At 39.4% G+C, this 21,760-nt stretch overlaps 1 protein-coding gene across 1 annotated transcript in view; it reads right to left on the bottom strand.

Moving 5' to 3' along the window:
* Window positions 1-21,760, bottom strand: part of CA13 (carbonic anhydrase 13) — a 71,978-nt gene that overhangs the window by 5,488 nt on the left and 44,730 nt on the right. The window contains exons 4-6 of the mRNA XM_004386590.1: window positions 15,025-15,120; window positions 13,279-13,341; window positions 11,924-12,079 (exon numbers count right to left, since the gene is read on the bottom strand). Coding sequence (XP_004386647.1) covers window positions 11,924-12,079; window positions 13,279-13,341; window positions 15,025-15,120 — 315 coding nt within the window. The remainder of the gene's footprint in view (window positions 1-11,923; window positions 12,080-13,278; window positions 13,342-15,024; window positions 15,121-21,760) is intronic.

Here is a 21,760-nt window from a genome sequence, read left to right as displayed (position 1 = left end):
CGAAACAGCTCATAACATGGATGAATCTGGAAGGCATTATGCTGAGTGAAATTAGTCAGTCACAAAAGAACAAATATTGGATGAGATCACTATTACAAGAATTCAAGAAAAGGTTTAAACACAGCAGAAAACATTCTTTGACAGTTATGAGGGTGGGGAGGGAAGGAGAGGAGTATTCACTAACTAGATAGTAGACAAGAATTATCTTAGGTGAAGGGAAGGAAAACACACAATACAGGGGAAGTCAGTACAACTGGACTGAACTAAAAGCTAAGAAGTTTCATGAACACAACCAAACACTTAAAAGGACAGAGTAGTAGGGGCTGGGGTCTGGGGACCATGGTTTCCGGGGACATCTAGGTCAATTGGCATAACAAAGTTTATTAACAAAATGTTCTGCATCCCACCTTGGTGAGTGGTGTCTGGGGTCTTAAAAGCTAGCGAGCGGCCATCTAAGATTCATCAATTTGTCCTAACCCACCTGGAGCAAAGGAGCATGAAGAACACCAAAGACACAAGGAAAATATTAGCCCAAGAGACAGAAATGCCCACATAAACCACAGACTCCATCAGCCTGAGATCAAAAGAACTAGATGGTGCCTGGCTACCACCAATGACCACCCTGACAGGGAACACAAAAGAGAGTACCTCACAGAGCAGGAGAAATGTGGGGTGCAGAACTCAAATTCCAGTAAAAAGACCAGACTTAATGGTCTAACTGAGACTGGAGGAACCCCAGAAGACATGGCCCTCAGACTCTCTGTTAACCCAGAACTAAAACCATTCCCGAGGCCAACTCTTCAGACAAAGATTAGACTAGACTGGAAGACATAAAATGATACTCATGAAGAGAGTGCTTCTTAGTTTACTAAACAGACAGCTCCTGTCCAGAGGCAAAATGAGAAGGCAGCAAGGGACAGGAGCTGGCTGAATGGACACGGGAAATCTGGGGTGGAAAGGAGTGTACTGTCACACTATAGAGAGAGCAACTAGGGTTACAGAACAACGTGTGTATAAATTTTTTATGAGAAACTAACTTGAGCTGTAAAGTTTCACTTAAAGCACAATAAAAAAATTCACTAGATGGATTTAACAACCAAATTAACATGACAGAGGAAAGAGCAAATGAACAGGAATACAGATCAATAGGAATTATTCAAGGTGAAGAGCAGAAAGGAAAAAAGAAATTTTATAAAGAGCTTCACAGACCTGTTCAAAAATATTAAAAGTCAATCATATGTGTAACTGGAATTATCTGAAGGAAAGCAGAGAGAGAGTGGGGCACGCCATACACAAAAATTAACTCGAAGGTAATCAAAGACAAATGTTAGAGTTAAAATTACTCCATAAAGTAGGAAAAATTTTGTGGTATATAGTTAGGCAAAGATTACTTAAACAGCATGACAAAAGTGCAAATTATAAAAGATAAATAGATTAAAAGGACTTCATCAAGATTGAGAACTTTTCCTATTCAAAAGACATAGTTAAAAAAACTAAAAGGCAAACCACAGACTGGGAGAAAATTTTTTCAAAATATGTATCTGACAAAAGGTTTTTATCTAGAATATACACAGAACTCTTGCAACACAATAATGAAAAAACAACTCAATTAAAAAATGGGCAAAGGACTTGAACAGACACTTCACAAAAGAAGCCAATAAGCATATAAAAAGATGCTCAGCATCACTGGACATCAGAGAAATGCAAATTAAAATTACAATGAGATACCACTATATACCTACTAGAATGGCTAAAGTTAAAAAGACTGACAATTCCAAGTGCTGACAAGGATGTGGAGCAACTACAAATTCCATACATTTGTTGTGGGAATGTGAAATGGTACTGCCCCTTAAAAAAAAAATACAGAAGTCCACATGTCTACTCTGATTTGTCATACTTCTAAGTTTGGATCAGTTTCCAACATTTTATCCTTTGTAATTCAATGTGAAATATCTTTAATGTGAAGTTTGTTTGCTGGCATCACTTCCTCTGGGACATCTTCATCCTTTCAGTAGCAATCATGTTCCTCAGTTATATGATAATCCATTGTCAAAAGCTAGGCCTGGCGGAGCCAAAATGGCACTATAGACAGAAGCACCACGCCACCCCTCCACAGGAAAGACCCAAAAAACTAAGTAAAACAGACACAAATGTCAATCCTGGAACCATAAGTGTCAAATGAAGAGATAAAGAACTCAACCAAGCACCAAATGGAGTAAGAAACTGATAGAGAATGGAGAGCAAGGAGAGTTACGAGCCGAGGTTACCTACCAGCTAACACAGCACTGATCCACCATCTTGGACTCCTGTCAGAGATGGGCGAACAGGGAGTACTGGAAAGAAGATTCATGGAGCTCCCAGCAGGAGACAGAGCACCCAGTAACCAGCAATACATGCTTTCCCACCCCTCACCCTGCCTCCCCCTGCTCAGCCTTCACTGCTTCCCAGCAGGCTGATCTGCAGCTTCCCAGCTGGCTGATCTGTGGCTTCCCCGTGGGCTGATCCGCAGCTTCCAGGCAGGCCGCAACTGCGGCACAGGAAGTGTGGATTCCATGCCATGCAGATTCACGCTGCCCACACAGGTTGGCTTCTTCGGTGCCATTTCTTTGCTGCTGGTGTTACCTTTTTTGGCCTTTTTTGGTTTTTTCCCTGCCTCTCACCTCCCCTTCCTTTCTCCTGAACACCTGAGTCTGTGTGCCACTTCTGCTTCTTCTAGACAGGCCATGAAGCACCACTCGGCTGGGGAACTGCTTCCTGGGTCCACGCCATCATACTGGTGGGATCCCTGGGGGCTTTTTTTTTTTCCTTTTTTGGTTTGTTTTCTCTTTCTTTTTTCCTTTTTGTTTTTCTTCATTTCTTGGTTTCTCGTCTCTTTCTACTTATCTTCTTTTCCTATCTCCTGAATACCTGGCACTGTGTATCATATCCACCCCTTCTAGATGGGCTGTACTGCATAGCTTGGGAGCTGCTTCCTTGGTCTGGCAGCTGCATCAGTGGGACCCCTGGAGGTGTTTTTAATCATTTTTTTTTCTTTTTGTTTTTCTTCATTTCTCAGTTTCTCTTCTCTCCACTCCAATAGCAGTTTTTTTTTTGTTTTGTTTTCTTTTCTTTTAGGCTCTGGTTTATCTCTCCTCTCTCCTCTTTCCCATACTCATCCTAGCTCCACACATCACAAACTCCCCTTCACCATCCCTCCTGCCGATCTGCACCATGTGCTGAACACTGCACTGCTGAGCAGCACAGGCATGGTCTACCAGAGCCTGCCCTGCAGTGACCCCCGGCCCACCTTGTCAACCCCAGTACATGCCACAAACAACCCATCCCAGGAATTCCCCTTCACCTGGACCTGCCTTGCTGCACCATAGCTGAGTGACTGGCCCTGCCTGTTGGACAAGGAGGTGAAAAGTATCATGTCTACATAAGAGCAAACAACAAAGACTGCACAGCCTTCCTGCTCAGACATAACAAAGAAAACATAAAAGCAGGAGAAACAGACAAATCTAAAATCGACAAACAAATAAAATAACTACTGAATGTCCCGAAGACAGCAGACAACATCAAAACATATAAAAAAGCAGGACAGGATGTTCCAGTAGGCATCCAAAATAAACACCAGCTGAGTTTCCAGTAAAAAAAAAAAAAAAAAAGGCACTAGAACTATGCAACAGAAATTCAAATCTCCAATATTCAGAGATATCCAAGAGTTGAAGCAAAAAGCAGACAAAAATGAGGAAAAAATAGACAAATTCATGGAAAATACAGACCAAAAAACAGAAGAATTCAGGAAAATAATACACAAAAAAATGCTAAAATAAATTCACAACTAGAAATCATAAAAAACAACAATTAGAAATCCAAAAGATAAACAACAAGATTTCAGAGATGGACAGTGTCATAGAAGGGCTGAGGAGCAAGTTTGAAACAATGGAAGACAGGATCAGCGAAATTGAAAACAAACACTTAGATACAACTCTCTTTTGAGGAAATATCAGAAAAAAGAACAGAGAAAAATGAAGAAACCCTGAGAATTATGTGGGATACAATCAAAAGCAATAATTTTCGAGTGATCAGAGTTCCAGAACAGGGGGGAGAAAATGGAAAACACAGAGAGGATGATTAAAGAATTACTGACAGAAAACATCCCTAGTATCAGGAAAGATGAAAAGCTGACCATCCGAGAAGCTCAATGAACCCCATATAGGATAGACTCCAAAAGAAAATCACCAAGGCGTATCATAATCACACTCACTAAAACCACAGACAAAGAAAGAATCTTGAGAGCAGCTTGAGAAAAATGAAAAGTCACATAGAGAGGGGAAACAATAAGACTGAGTTCTGATTACTCGACAGAAACCATGCAGGCAAGAAAGCAATGGGATGACATAGTCACAACCATGAAAGAAAAAAAAATGACAGCCAAGAATAATCTATCCTGCGAAACTCTGGTTCAAATATGATGGTGAAATTAGGACATTTCCAGATAAACAGAAACTAAGGCAAATATGTAAAAAACATACCAAACTTACAAGATTTATTAAAGGGAGTCCTTGGGTTTGAGAACAAACAACATCAGACCACAGCCTGAATCTAGGACACAAGATTGCACCAGCCAGATATCAACCTAGGAAATGAACTCTCAAGGACTATCCAAAACCAGAAGAATTACAACAGGAAACCAGAAAGGTTAATCTGTAAATGACAACAACATCAGAACAGTAAAAGAGGGAATAAACAGTGTAAGTTTAGAACTTTCTAATGGAGAGGAAAGCAAGGCAATATCAAGTAATACTAGCGTGCTTCAAATCTAGGAAGATAAAGGGAAGTTACAAGGTGACAACAAAGAAAGTTAGCAAACCTACTCATCAAAATAAAGAAGAAAAACAGAGTCTCAGTAAAAATAAAATCTACAAAAATGAAAAACCAATCCACAAACAAAAGGAATTTAGCACAGGAGAGTAAGAGGAACGAAGAAATCATCAGCACCACAAAAAAGAAGCACTACAAAATGACATCAATAAACTCACACCTATCAATAATTGCACTGAATGTAAATGGCCTAAATGCACCCATAAAGTGACAGAGAGTGACAGAATGGATTAAAAAACATGATCTATCACTATGCTGTCTACAAGACACACACCTTAGAAAGAAAGACATAAATTTATTAAAAATCAAAGAATGGAAAAAATATATCAAGCAAACAGTCACCAAAAAAGAGCAGGAGTCACAATACTAATCCCAGACAAAATAGACTTTAAAACAAAATCCACCATAAAAGACAAAGAAGGACACTATATCATGATTAAAGGGATGATCCAGCATGAAGACATAACCATAATAAATATCTACGCACCAAATGACAGGGCTCCAAAATACATTTAAAAAAACTTTAAAAGCACTGAAAAGAGAAATTGACAATTCCACTATAATAGTAGGAGACTTCAACACACCACTCTCAGTAAAGGGCAGAACATCTAGAAAGAAACTCAACAAAGATACAGAAGATCTAAAGGCCACAATCAGCCAACTTGAACTCACAGGCATATGCAGAACACTCCATTCATTCAACAGCTGCAAAGTACACATTCTTTTCCAAAGCCCATAGAATGGTCTCCAGAATAGACCACATCTTAGGCCTCAAAGCAACCCTCAACAAAATCCAAAACACTGAAATAATACAAAGTATCTTCTCTGATCACAATGCCATCAAAGTAGAAATTAATAACAGGAAGAGCAAGGAATAAAAATCAATTACACAGAAACTAAATAACACCCTGCTTAAAAACCACTGGGTAATAGAAGAAACCGAAGATGGAATCAAAAAATTCCTAGAATCAAATGAGAATGAAAACACATCATAACAAAACCTTTGGGACACAGCAAAGGCAATGCTCAGAGGTCAATTTATAACAATAGATGCACACATCAAAAAAGAAAGGGACAAAATTAAAACATTAGCTACACAACTCAAACAAATAGAAAACAGCAAAAGAAGTCAACAGCCACCAGAAGAAAGGAAATAATAAAGATCAGAGCAGAAATAAATGAAATAGAGAATAGAAAAAAAAATAGAACAATCAACAAAACTAAAAGTTGGTACTTTGAAAGGATCGACAAAATTGACAAACAACTAGCCAAACTGACCAAAGAAAAACAGGAGAGGGTGCAAATAACCAAAATAATAAATGAAATGGGGGGTGTTAAAACAGACACAACTGAAATGAAAAGGATTATAACAGAGTATTGTGAAAAACTATACTCCAACAAATTTGAAAATCTAGAGGAAAAGGACAAATTTGTAGAAACACACTACCTACCCAAACTATCACAAATTGATGTTGAAAATCTGAACAGACCTATACAAGAGAAGAGATTGGAAAGGTAATTTAAAAAACTCCCAATAAAAAAAAAGCCCTGGCCTAGATGGCTTCACCGGAGAATTCTACCAAACATTCAGAGAAGATCTTACACTATTACTACTCAAACTGTTTCAGAACATAGAAAAGGAAGAGATACTTCCAAATTCATTTTATGTAGCCAGCATAACCCTGATACCAAAACCAGGCAAAGATGCCACAAAACACTACAGGCCCTAATACACAGCATTAACAGGATACAAACCATAACTAACAACATACAAACTCCAGAAGATAAGCTAGATAACTGGGATCTTCTAAAAATTAAACACTTATTCTCATCAAAATACTTCACCAAAAGAGTAAAAAGAGAATGTACAGATTGGGAAATAATTTTTGGCTATTGCAAATCCGATAAAGGTCTAATGTCTAAAATCTACAAGAAAATCCAACACCTCTACAACAAAAGGACAATCCAATTAAAAATGGGCAAAGGAAATGAACAGAAACTTTACCAAAGAAGATATTCAAGTGGCTAAAGACACATGACAAAATGCTCGTGATCACTAGCCATCAGAAAAATGCAAATTAAAACCACAATGAGATACCATCTCACCCCAGCATTACTGGCATAAATAAAAAAAAATGGAAATAACAAATGCTGGAGAGGCTGCAGGGAGACTGGAACTCTTATACGCTGCTGGCAGGAATGCAAAATGGTACAACCATTTTGGAAAGCATATAGTGCTTCCTTAGAAAGCTAGGAATAGAAATACCATATGGTCCAGCAATCCCACTCCCAGGAATATATTCTAGAGAAATAAGAGCCATCACACAAATAGACATATGCACACCCATGTTTACTGCAGCATTGTTCACAATAGCAAAAAGATGGAAACAACCCAGATGCCCATCAACACATGAATGGATAAACAAACTATGGTACATACACAGAATGGAGTACTACGCAACAATAAAGAACAATGATGAATCTGCAAAGCATCTCACAACGTGGATGAATCTGGAGGCATTAAGCAGAGTGAAAGAAGTCAATCACAAAAGGACAGATACTGTATGAGACCTCTACTATACAAAACCTTGAAAAGGTTTACAAAGAAAGAGAAACAATCTTTGATGGTTACAAGGGAGGGGAGGGGTGAGGTTGGAAAAACACTAAATAGACAATAGATAAGTGGTAACTTTGGTGAAGGGTAAGACAGTACACAATACTGGGGAAGCCAGCACAACTTGCTAAGGGTAAAGTCATGGAAGCTCCAAGGGCAAATACAAACTCCCTGAGGGACCGAATTACTGGGCTGAGGGTTGTGGGGACCACGGTCTCAGGGAACATCTAGCTCAATTGGCGTAACATAGTTTCTAAAGAAAATGTTCCAGATTCTACTTTGGTGAGTAGCATCTGGAGTCTTAAAAGCCAGTAAGCGGCCATCTAAGATACTCCACTGGTTTCCCCCCTTCAAGAGCAAGGGAAAATGAAGAAAACTAAAGATACAAGGGAAAGATTAGTCCAAAGGACTAATAGACCACAACTACCAAGGACTCTACCAGACTAAGTCTAGTAGAATTAGATGGTGCCCGGCTACCACCACTGGCTGCTTTGGCAGGGATAACAATAGAGGGTCCCAGACAGAGCTGGAGAAAAATGTAGAACAAAATTCTAACTCAGAAAAAGACCAGACTTACTAGCCTGACAGAGAGTGGAGAAACCCCCAGAGTATGGCCCCCGGACACCCTTTTAGCTCAGTAATGAAGTCACTTCTGAGGTTCACCTTTTAGCCAAAGATTAGACAGGCCCATAGGACAAAACGAGACTAAAGGGGCACACCTGGCCAGGGACAAGGACTAGAAGGCAGGAGGGGACAGGAAAGTTTGCAATAGGGAACCAAAGGTTGAGAGGGGAGAGTACTGACATGTCGTTGGGTTGTTAACCAATGTCATAAAACAATATGTGTACTAACTCTTTAATGAGAAACTAGTTTGTTCTGTAAACCTTCATCTAAAGTACAATAAAATAAATAAATAAAGAAAAGCCTACAAAAAAAAAAATGGCAGTACTTTATAAAATCAAACATGCATTTACCATATAAGCAATTCCACTCCTAGGTATTTACTGAAGACATATGAAAATATGTGTCTATACAAAAGTAGGTATGCCAGTTATTCCTAGTATCTAAATAGGGATAGCTATTATTCATAATAGCCAAAAACTAGAAGCAATGCAAATGTCCATCAATTAGTGAACAGATTTTTTTTTTTTACTGTGGTATATCCATATCATGATCACTCAGCAACAAAAATAAAATAGATGAATCTCAAAAGTACACTAAGTAAAAAAAGTCAAACAGAAAAGTCTATGTACTGGATGATTACATTTAAATGAAATTCTAGAAAAGGAAAAATTTTAGTGACAGCATGTTAAGTGATTGCCTGGGGCCAAGGGCAGCAGAGTGCGAAGGGGCTTCAGGAAACTTCTTCCAGTCAAGGAATCTAATCTGTATCTTAATTGTGTTGGTTGTTGTACAACTGTGTACAATTAACAAAAGCATCAACCATACACTTAAAATTCATGAATTTTATCGTATGCAAATGGAACCCTGGTCGAGCAGTGGTTAAGAGCTATCTGTGGCCGCTAACCAAAAGATCAGCAGTTTGAATACATCAGCCACTCCTTGGAAACCCTAGAAGCAGTTCTACTCTGTCCTACAGTGTATGCAAATAATATCATAATAAACAAACAAAAAACCAGATTTTTTTTTAAAGGAGAAAAGAAAGCCAAGTATTCTGCACACTGAATTTCAGCAACCAAGCAATGCAACTTAGTTTAATATAACCCTAAGAGACTTGGCAAGAAAAATCAGGCTTCCAAAGAAAATTACAAATCTATTACCAAAGTGTCAGAAAACAGTATATCTGCTCACTGGCACGGCAGTTAAGTAAAGAATGTAATACTGAGTGTTTGACTCTGAAGCAGATAAATACACTTGAATCAAGAAAAAGAAAATGAAAAGCATCTGATTTGCCCTTTCGGTCAAACAGTGACTTGGCAAGAAAGAGCAGGAGCAAAACCTAGAAAAAAAATCTGGCACCAATGTACTAAAAAGAGAATATTAATCTTCACAGTTAGTGTCATGATATGGTGCAATTGAAAAGTGAATAAAAGCAATGTTCCTCCATGACTCTGAAAAGAGCGAACTGCCAAAATTGAGACTGAAATTATCTTTTAGAAAGTAAATCTAAGTCAGTGGAATATATAAAATAAATTTTCAGTTTACTTTAAGCAACTGAATAATTTTAATCAACCCTCTCATATTTTGGATTTTTTAAACAACATTTTAATTTTTTAACAGTTTTAGATTTACAGAATTATTGCAAAGTTCATACAAAGAACCCCTGCAAACCCAACACCAATTTCCTCTATTATTAACATCTTATATTAGTACGATACATTTGTCACAATTAATGAAGCAGTCTTAATACATTATCATTAACTAAAGTCCATACTTTTTTCAGATTTCCTTAGTTTTCACCTAATGTCTTTTTTTCTGTTTCAGAATCTCATCCAGGATACCACATTACACTTAGTAGTCATGTCTCATTAGGCTCTTCTTGAATGTGACAGTTTCTACAATGGTCCTTTTTTTCTTTTTTTTTTTAATGACTATGACACTTTTGAGGAGTACTAATCCAGTATTCTGTAGAATGTTCTTCAGTTGGGATTTGTCTGATGTCTTTTCTCATGGCTGAACTGGGGTTAGATTTTTTTAAATATTTGCTTCATTCTTTGACTCTTAAAATCACCATAATGTTATATTAAAATAATTTGGAGTATTATCCAGATAACCATCTCAATATGGTTAGAAATTAAAATGTCTGAATGTGTTTCTACTACAGTAGATTTCAGTGAATGCTTCAAAGTGAAATATTAATCACACTACAGCTCTACAATGCAGCTAACCTTTTATGTATTCCACTGTATAAAAACCACATTAATATTTAATATTAATTGAGCCTCGGATAAGATACAGTAGTGATCCCACAGTAAGCAGCTATCATTCCCAAACTTCAGGGAGTTATTTTTAATAAGGTTAATTATGTTTTTTATGGAACTAAATTACATATTTTGATATATTCTCTTTCAAATCACTGATGGGTTGAAAAAGCACAAGTTGTATTCCAAGTGGCTTTAAAGAATAAAGATGTCCTTGAAATATGAGAAAAAACATTATCCCCTTATAATTAACTACCTTGATGTTGTAATTGATTAACTTTTACTACTAACCTCTTGAAATTTAACAGAGGAGAGGAAAAGTAAACCTGTGAAGAGGAGAAAAATGAACTCCCTTTAATAAGGCCACTGAATCAATGGCAGGCCATTTTTCTCACGATACAGCCCACCTGATTTATGATGAGAAGAAGTTCAGTTCTCATGTCAGTGAAGCTCTGGATTTTTATCCAGACTTTTATAAAATGTTTTAATACATATGCCCCAGATTATTATTTGCCCTGAATCCTAAAGGCGAGGTCAACGGAATTCTGAGAAATGTCTAGCAGAAGGTAGAACATATTCAACATTCTAAGGGAAAATGTTACCTGATAAGATCTTGGTAAAGTTGAACCAGTTCTAGCCTTTGATTTGGGGGTGGGGGGTGGGAGTGCGGGGTGCGGAATTAACAGCTAGGCAAGTGGACAAGCCCGGAACCAAAGTACTTTATTAGCTGCAAAAATCACTAGATTATGTTCGTGCTAAAATACTGCAGCACCTAGTTCAAAGAAGGGGGAAAAAGCAGAAACGAAATACAACCCACTAAGATGTACAGCACCCCAGAACACATAATATCACATGGTCAGGTTGACCAGTCTGCTCGGTTCCAGGGGTCTAAGCAGAGTTTCTGAGTACTGAAGACATCCTAAACCTGGCAGAGGCTAGGCCTACAGTAGGAATTCAATGGACATTTATCAGAACTGAGTAAATGTCTTCACTAGAATAGCATAGGGGCCACCCCACACAGCCTCTCAACAAATGCTTAAAAGCCCCTCAGGCAGCCCACAAATGTTTGGTTAACAAAAGCCATAAGATCACTTCTTAAACTTTTATGCTGTCAGGGTTTAGCAGGCTGACACGTTTCTGACAGTACTCCACCTATCCCTGTTTGCTCTCTGAATGTGAAATCAGTGGGAGGAGAAGGTCTAGGAACTGAGGCTGGAAAAGAGGATGTGATCTTCTAAGAGTAGGCTCTCCCATAATTATGCCCTTTATATCCCAGCCTGTTTATATCCCAGACCAAACAAAAGAAAACAAAAGCAAATGAATATAGTGTCCAAAATGTTGTTTCACTTTCATCAGTGTCTGTATGCACATTAAATTTCAAAATATAATACCTGGGAAGAAATCATCTTGCCATAGAAGCTCACATAAAAAAAGGACATGAATCTCATCTGCTCCAACCAATCATTCAATTAATGAAGGGAAAACACAGGCTGTAAGTGTAGCGTTAAAAAATAAAGTTTCCTCTGAGTGAATCAGGATCAATCTGGAAGAGATGATATACCTGTTGAGAGCTGATATTTATAGGTTGCTTCAAAATGATCCAAGTGACACTCTCCAGAAGAGGTGGGACTGTGAGGGAACCAGGATATGTCCAGTAGTCCCAAGATGGAGGAAGCAGAGACAATGGGTCAAAATTTGTGAATTGAGTTTGTTTTCCCTGGGAGAAAAAAGAGAATTCCCACAAATTACAACAGCATAGCTTGCTTTCCAAAGACTTCAAAAAACAGACACCCAATGAAACAATATATGGAATTATGTAGTATCTGCCTTTTAAAAATAGCAATACCACACCATTTAGATTTATTTAATAAGCACAGAATTTGTTTTAATATTTAAGTGTTCTTTAAGAAATGTTAAAGATTTATTCTACAAAACTCCAACACCAGAAACCAATTATGTACAAACAAATTTATCAGTGGTTATTTTAGATTAAGAGGGCATTGGTGGTTCAGTTTAGAATTCTCGCTTTCCATGCAGGAGACCAGTTTCAATACCCAGCCAATGCACTTTATATGCAGCCACCATCTGTCTGTCAGCGGAGGTTTGCATGATGCTACGATGCTGAACAGGTTTCAGTGGGGCTTCCAAACTAAGATGGACTAAGAAGAAAAGTCTGGTAATCTGTTTCCAAAAATCAGCCAATGAAAATCTTGTGGATCACAACAGTCCAATCCCCAACCAATTATGGAGATGGTACAGGGCCGGGCAACACTTTGTTCCAACGTGCCCAGGGTCCTCATGAGTCACGGGTCAACTGGACAGCAGCTAGCAACAACAATAATTTTAGATAATTTAAACCCTTTCAAAATTTTCAAAAAGTCATAATGCATTACTTCTGCTGCATTGGTCTAGTATGTTCCAAACTTGCTTCAAAGCAGGCAGCATAAGTTTGTATCTAAGATGTTAGACTTTAAAAAAAGGTAAGAGAATTCAGTAGAGAACAGTCATAGAAATACATTAATTCATTACCGTTGAGTTGATTCCAACTCATAGCGACCCTATAGGACAGAGTAGAACAGTCCCAAAGGGTTTCCAAGGCTGTAATCATTACGGAGGAGCACTGGTGGCAAAGTGGTTAAGAGCTCATCTGCTAACCAAAAGGTCGGCAGTTCAAAGCCACTAGCTGTTCCTTGGAAACCCTATAGGGCAGTTCTATTCTTTCCTGTAGGGTTGCTATGAGTCAGAATCTACTTGACAGCAACAAATCTTTACGGAGGCAGACTGCCACATTATTCTCCCATGGAGCAGCTGATGGGTTCCAACCACCAACCTGGTTAGTAGCCAAGCCCTTAACCATTGCACCACCAGGGTTTCTTAAGAACATGTTAACCATTAGCAAATAACAATTCATTTTACCTTTTCTTTAATGGAATCCAGAATGTCAGTAACCTTTTGCAGTTGGGAATTGTGTTTACCAATCTGTAAACATGAAATTTCAAAAGAAATTGTTACTGTAGCAGATTTGATCTGAACCACTCCACTTCAATCACTGTTTTTTAATTACACTTTTAAAAAGCTAATCCAACTCAGAACAAACATTGATTGTTATATAACGAAGCTCTCTTTTACCTGTTGGCCTCATCAGGCCGGAAAAATCTGAACAACAAGATAATATTACAGGACTCTGTGGCTGAACTGTCAGTTGTGGTTCCCAAACTAGTAGTACCAGCTTCATATTTTTCAGCTTTATAAATGTGTAAGATATAGATTACCTTGACAGAAATCTTGCTTGGGAAACTCTAACATAATAGATACACTATTAAGCCAGATGTGATTTTCAGACCCTAGGTCCAAACTGGCTATGACCACCAACACCAGCTGCCGTTGAGTCACCTCTGACTGGTGGTGTCCCCGTGTGTATCAGAGTAGAACTGTGCATCATAGGGTTTTCTATGGCTGATTTTTCGGAAGTAGATCACCAAGTCTTTCTTCCAATGAACCTCTGGGTGGATTTGAACCTCCAACCTTTCGGTTAGCAGTTGAGCACATTAACAATTTGCACCACCGAGGACTCTTAAACTGGCTATAGTGGCAACAAAACATTGGACCAAAACATCTCACATTTTCAGCCTTAAACAATCTGAGGTCCCAATTAAGCAGAACTCCTCAGAAAAGTATACAGTGAAACCTGTGAGAGCCAGAACTCGACGCGACTGCCTTGTTTTTCCAAGTCTCACAAGTTTTCTGCCTTTGACAAGCTGCAGTCTTACCACTTTTCTATCACTCTCTGTTGGTGGGAAATAATTGAGTTTTCCTTCTCTGACAGGTTTCTGCCTTACAAAAGTTCCTGCTTTTGCAGGTTTCACTGTATGCAACTCTTTTCATTATTACAGATGTCATGAAGCAACCTGAAGCTTTTATGCACATGAGAATTAAAGTAAAATCTCTTATCCCACCTGGATCCCACTGCCCCCATTCAGATGTGGAGGCCAAAGGAAAGGGATGTTGCTCTCCACGCCACTCTCCGCCTCTGCCCCACGCTTCCTCCAGTCCCAGCTCCAGGAGTCACAACATCATACAGAAGTATGTAGACATGGCAAATATACACACCCTAAAAGATTGTGGTCCCAATGGGAGCTGAGCAGCCCAACCTGCCCACAGGTATTATGACAATGATACTTGTCTGACCACATGTGAAAATTAGACAAAGGGAAATACAACCAAATAACCTTTTTTTTTTTTTTTTTAAGTCAGTATATGTGGCAATAAGCCATTGTGGTCAAACTAGTGCTTCAAGAACTAGGCTCTTGAACTTTATTCTTTCCCATCTCCTAAATATTATGTAATCAGGAAAAGGCCAGAATAAAGTTTTTCTTCTCAGGATCTCAGCGGCTACTTCTGCTGCTATTGTTGTTGTTGTTCTTGTTGCCACTGTTCCTATACGTATTAAAACTATCAGTGGATAATAAAAGAAATCATAAGACAATGTCCTAGGCCCTTAGATGAACTATAAACTAATATATAAATGTTTACTACTCATTTCAAAAGAAAAAAGTTAAACCCAAAACTAGTTTACTATTAACAAAATGATTGAATGTATACTCCATAACGGAACTTTTACCCAAAATCGCTGATTGATTATTTAAAATGAAATCAGTGTACCTGTAAAAATACTCCCAAGACAGCTAGTCCATCAGGCTCATGAGCTGCCTCAACAAAGCTGGGATATTTGTCTGAATTCCAGTGAACAACATGGAGCTGAAAGGGAGGCACACAATATCATTAAAAAAAAAAAATTAATCTTCAAAAACATGAATGCAAATAAAATATTTATATAGATGTTCTGGCACTGTCCACTCATATGTATAATGTATTATTCACAAGAACCCTGGACAGAATACTTGTATTTATTTTTGTCCAAAAACTAAAGTACAAGGAGTGAACAATCATGGTCACTTAGCTAGTCTGTGGAATATTTTATTAAAATCTACATCACCATTTAGAATGCCCTGGAACGTCTTGCTGAGCCCCTCTAGCCCTAACTATCTCCGGCCATTGTTACCAAACAACTTGGGGCTCCTCCAGGCTTTCCACAGGGATGCAATTGAAATTTAGCAGGTAGTGGCAGAATCCACTGAACCAAGCTTAGGCTCACAGATAGGTGGATAAGTCAACACCTACACAGCAGGTAAGGAGCCCTGGTAGCGCGATGGTTAAGCAACCAGCAGTTCGAACCCACCAGCAGCTCTGCAGGAGAAAAGAGTTGGCGATCTGCTCCCATAAAGACTACAGCCAAGCAAACCCTATGGGGCAATTCTACCCTGTCCAACAGGTTCACAATTAGTCGGAATTGACCTGCCAGCACACAACAACAACAACAATGCACAGTAGATTTTCAGGGACAATGTGCTGCCAATTTGACAGGACCAGTTCTTCTGGAAACTTCCCAGTTGGATGCTTAGTGCTGTAGCTTAATATTTTTATGGCTTGAAAATGCAAATTCTCATTAAGAGTAACTAACATTTACAACTTCCTATGAATATGTTCATTCCTGTTTTATTGACTATTCAAAGGCATTCGACTGTATGGATCATAACAAATTATGGATAACATTGTGAACTATGGGAATTCCAGAACACTTAATTGTGCTCATGAGGAAACTGTACAGAGATCAAGAAACAGTCGTTCGAACAGAACAAGAGGATACTGCGTGGTTTAAAGTCAGGAAAGGTATGCATCAGGGTTGTATCCTTTCACCATACTTATTCAATCTATATGCTGAGCAAATAATCCAAGAAGCTGGACTGTATGAAGAAAAACGCAGCATCAGGACTGGAGGAAGACTCATTAACAATCTGCATTCTGCAGATAACACAACCTTGCTCGCTGAAAGTGAAGAGGACTTGAAGCACTTACTGATGAAGATCAAAGACCACAGTCTTCAGTATGAATTACACCTCAACATAAAGAAAACAAAAATCCTCACATCTAGACCAACAGCAACATCATGATAAACAGAGAAAAGATTGAAATTGTTAAGAATTTCATTTTACTTGGATCCACAACACCCATGGAAGCAGCAGTCAAGAAATCAAAAGACACACTACATTGGGCAACTCTGCTGCAAAAGACCTCTTTATAGTGTTGAAAAGCAAAGATATCACCTTGAAGACTAGGGTGCATCTGACCCAAGCCATGGTGTTTTCAATCGTCTCATATGTATGCGAAAGCTAGACGATGAATAAGGAAGACTGAAGAATTGAAGCCTTTGAATTATGGTGCTGGTGAAGAATATTGAATATACCATAGACTGCCAAAAGAACGAACAAATCTGTCTTGGAAGAAGTACAACCAGAATGCTTCTTAGAAGCAAGGACGGCTAATCTACGTCTCATACACTCTGGACATGCTATCAGGGGGGATCAGTCCCTGGAGAAGGACATCATGCTTGGTAAAGTAAAGAGTCAGCAAAAGAGAGGAAGACCCTCAGTGAGATGGACTGACACAGTGGCTGCAACAATGGGCTCAAGCATAACAATTGTGAGAATGGTGCAGGATCGGGCAGTGTTGGATTCTGTTGTATACAGGGTCATTATGAGTCAAAACTGACTGGACGTCACCTAACAACAACATGAATATGTTCAGATCCTTTGCTGAGAGAAAGTTTTAATCGGGAAAAAGAAGCTTCCGGGTCTGGGAATCAGAATTGTCTGAGGAAGCAAATAAAGGCAGGTGGTGTTACTGAGGGGAGGAAAAGAGAAGGAAAGGATGGGAAGGGGGGTGGGACTCTAGAAAACAGATTTCACCTATTTCACGACTATACTGTCCTGCAAACCACCTTCAGCAAAAGCCAAAGTTGTCCCAGATGTTCTAGCATAGTAAACAAAGTGGTGTCCCAAACACACAAACAAATGTGAAAGACTGCAGAAGAGCAATAAAGCAAAACCACTTTAGGAGAGTCTTTAGTCTCTGTGAAAGGAAGGATAAACTGAGATAGAAGCAGAGGACCATGTGGCATGCCCAAAAAGTTTGGCTAAAATGGTAAATCTTGACATCCAGGTCATGCTGTCCACTCACACCCATATTTGAGATTGACTTCTTATAAGATATCCTTCTAATTAATCCTTTTGACACATCAGAGATGAAACACTTAAGTGGGCCCTCATGCCCAAGTCGCCCTTCTGGTTGACTGTTGGGAGTCCTGGTTTGAATCCACCTAGAAGCACCTTGGAAGAAAGGCCTGGTGATCTACTTCTGAAAAATTAGCCACTGAAAACACTATAGAGCATAATTTAACTGCAACACACATGGGGTTGCTATGAGTTAGAACTGTCTTGACGGCACTTGGTTTTTTTAGCTGACTGTTACAAAATAATTTAGTATATTCAAACACATGTTTTTATCCCGTCCCTTAAATATAACTCCACATCTATGGCCATACCACCCTGAACACGCCCAATCTCATCTAAATATAACTCCACTTCTGACAGGCAACTAATACGAGGAAAGGGGATTTTGGGATAGAGAATTATCATGAACAGTGAACCATAAAACTATAAAACAGAGAGAGCACCATCCACAAATCAAGTAAGACTATGAGATATCCAGATACAAAATAGGAAACTGGACTGCACTGGTTCCATGTTCTAAGCTGGTGTGAGATAGTTGGGGAAGGAAAGAAACCTGAAAACATCAGATGATGAAACAAAGATATATTTGGCTCACATGAGACAGATGACATTCCCCAGTAAGGGAGGGGCTGAGGAGATAAGGTTGTTTTAAATGGCTCACTGCCCATGCATCAGTTCACTCAGCAAGAGATGACAACAAAGAGATAAAAAGATATGAAATGACTTCTTTAGGGTCACAACAGCTACTGAGTAGAAAACGGGTGTCTGACTAAAGAGGTGCATCTATGTATATCCTTCTGCTGGTTAAAAAAAATGATGGGCAACAAGCCAAAAAATAAAACTTTTTTTTTTACTGATTTTTTTTTTTAAACAAGGCCTCCTCTCTCCCACACACATTTCTTAACTGGCAGCAATGCCTTCAGGTGAACTGAATCTCTTTTTTTTAGTATTTGTACTTGAATTAAAACACACAAAAAGATGGCAAACTCATTTCTTGACTAACAATGACAGCAACCATGATTTGAAATGAATGACAAGAAATCATTTTAGCCACTACAAAAATGAAAATAAGGAGAGGCGGGGCCTAGATGGCAGAATAAGCAGATGATTTGTGTTGTCCCACTTACAACAAAGACCTGAAAAAACAATGAATCAGAGATATATGACAATCTAGGAACCTAAGCATCAAAGTCAAACCTGAAGAATCAGACTGAGTGACAGGTGGAAGGAGAGTCAATTCAAAAACAGCAGAAATGAAGAACTATGGATTGCTGGCTCACCAGCGTCCTGCTAGCTGAATCTGTACAGTGCACACAGATGGAGGCAAACAGCAACATCCCAAACATAACCCACGCCATCTGGTGCAGCTAAGCAGCAGTGAATCTGCTCACACCTCCAGAACCAAACAAGAGCAACACCAGACCTGCAAAACCTAAGTGCAAGCTCCAAACCCACCATGCAAGCACCAAACCCCTTCCGCTACCAGAGCTCCACAGGGGAAGAGCACTCCCTTCTCCTCATCCATCCCCCTCCCTGCTGCTACACCAGTCCCACAGCATTCAACATCGTCATGCCCCCTAAGCCAGGAACTCACTGTCTGGTCCAGAGTCTCCTGCCCTTTCACCCAGCCACTGATGTAGGGGACTCACAGACTTGCAATGCCCTTCACCCCCAGTGATCACCCATACCAGTGCTTTGCTGGCAGACCCCACACAGCACACCCTCATTAGGACAAAATGGATAGGTCTTCCCGCTGAAGCATTTTCACCTGCAGCAGCCAAGTGGGAGCTGTAGATTTGTGGCATCAACAATACCGCACCCCCTAAGAAGGGGTCTCCCCCCACCCACATCAGGAGCCAGAGGGCCAACTGTACCACCCACTTCATCTAGCCACCCACATCAGGTGACTGAGAATCAGTGGCACCACCTAATCCCTCCAGCCAAAGGCAGTGGTCACCCAAAGACCAGCTGCACTACTCCCCCCCGCTATATACTCTAATGGACAGGGGCACACCCTCCATCCAGGCACCAGGGGGCAAGCAACAGCCCCCTGCCTTGCCCCCCACATCAACCCCTACTACAACCAGAGAACTGTGCCTGTTCCAAACACACCCATGCAGCCCTGCCCACTCAGGGCTGCAGGTCAGTCTCCACACCATACACTTGGTGACTGACAACCTAGGTACCTGAGCCCCAACCAACAGGTAAGTGATGGAGCACACAGGCAACACCCAACCCAACAACCAGAGAGAATACCCCCTGCAACCATAGCCAGGTGACCAGCAGGACAAATTCGTCACCCCACCAAAAACACTGCCTACATTTTCAGCAGCCCACAAGAATAGTGAACAGATTCCCAGGCTTAACACACCTAGTACCTGCTTCAAACACCTGGAGACAGGAGGTGAGAGCTTCAATGGGGCCAGATTAATGACCAGAATAACACACACACACTCATCCCACTTGGACATAGCAAAACAAAACAAAAATTCAGGACACAGTAAACAAAAGTTAAATAAATATAATAACTTATTGATGCCTCAGAGATAAGAGTCAATATCAACAAGATGAACAAGATGGCTCCACCAGTGACCAAAATAAAGAACCAGAAAACCTTCAAGAGGAAGACAAGGCAATGGAGTTACCTCATAAACAATTCAAAAGAGCTCTCCAAGAGATCAAGTAGGAGATTAGGCAAAACACAGACCAAATCAAGGAACACACAGACAAAGCAACAGAATTCAGGAAAACAATACAATAACAAAATGACAGAATAAACAGGCTGCTAGAAACCATACAAAAACAGCAACTAGAAAGCCAAAAGATCAACAATAAAGTTTCAGAATTAGACAACTCAGTAGAATATGACAGGAGCATAACTGAGACAACAGAAGTCAGAATTAATGAAATTTATGATAAAACCCTTGACACAAATTTGTTGGAAGAAAAATCAGAAAAAAGAACAAAGAAAGCCTAAGAATTATGTGGGATACTATCAAGAGGAAAAAGTTATGAGTGATCAGAGTACCAGAAAAGGGGAGGATAAAGGAAGACACAGAGAGAATTGTCAAAGATTTGCTGGCAGAAAACTTCCTTAATATCATGAAAGACAAGAAGATATTATCCAAGAAGTTCAATGAACCTCATACAGAATAGACCACAAAATTGAGTCACCAAGATATATCATAATCAAACTTGCCAAAACCAAAGACAAAGAAAGAATCCTGAGAGCGGCTAGGAATAAATGAAAAGTTACCTACAAAGGAGAACCAATAAGGCTAAGCTCTGATTACTCAGTAGAAACCATGCAGGCAAGACGGCAATGAGATGACACATATAAAGCCTCGAAGGAGAAAAAAACTGCCAGCCAAGAATTATATATCAGCAAAACTGTCTCTCAAATATGATGGCAAAATTAGATCATTTTCAGATAAATAGAAATTAAGGGAATATGTAAAAACCAGACCAAAATTACAAGAAATATTAAAGGAAGTCCTCCAGTTAGAGAACCAACATCAGATAACAATCCAAGACTAGGACACAGGACAGATCAACCAGATATCAACCCAGATAGGCAATTCACAAAAACAAAAAAAAAGTTAAAAGACTGCAAATAGGGAACCAGAGACATCAATATGTAAATGAGGACAACGTCAAAACAAAAAATAAGGAATAAACGATGTAGTCATAGAATTTCCATATGGAGAGTAAGTCAAGAAAATATCAAGAAATAAAAGACTGGTTTATACTTAAAAAAATAAAGGTAAATTTCAAGGTAACCATAAAGGAAGCTAACAAACCTACCCATTAAAATAAAAAAGAAGAGGGGCATGGTCAACATGATGGAGTAATTAGATGCTTCCTATATCCCTCTTACAACAAAGACCTGGAAAAACAAGTGATTTGATTCTATGTGAACATCTGGCAGCCCTGAACAAGGCAAGGTTAAGAAATCCATCTGAGTCATACAGGAGAGGAAGACCATTTGGAAGAGGTGAGGAGGGCTAGAGCTGCGGCGGAGAAACTGCAGAGCAACAGCCACGCTGGTCCGCGGTGAAGCAGGCAAACAGCTACGCTGTGCGTGCGCTCGGGAAGCAGTTTCCACATCGAGACAGAATTCAGCAACATATCAAAAAAAAAAAAAAATTCACCATGACCTAGTGGGATTTATACCAGATATGCAGGGATGGTTCAACATTAGAAAAACAATCAATGTAATCCATCATATTAATAAAACAAAAGACAAGAACCACATGATCTTATCAATC

Source organism: Trichechus manatus, unplaced genomic scaffold (genome assembly GCF_000243295.1).
Source record: "Trichechus manatus latirostris isolate Lorelei unplaced genomic scaffold, TriManLat1.0 scaffold00169, whole genome shotgun sequence".
In the NCBI taxonomy this organism is placed as follows: Eukaryota; Metazoa; Chordata; class Mammalia; order Sirenia; family Trichechidae; genus Trichechus; species Trichechus manatus.
This window is presented reverse-complemented; position numbering and strand designations above follow the sequence as displayed.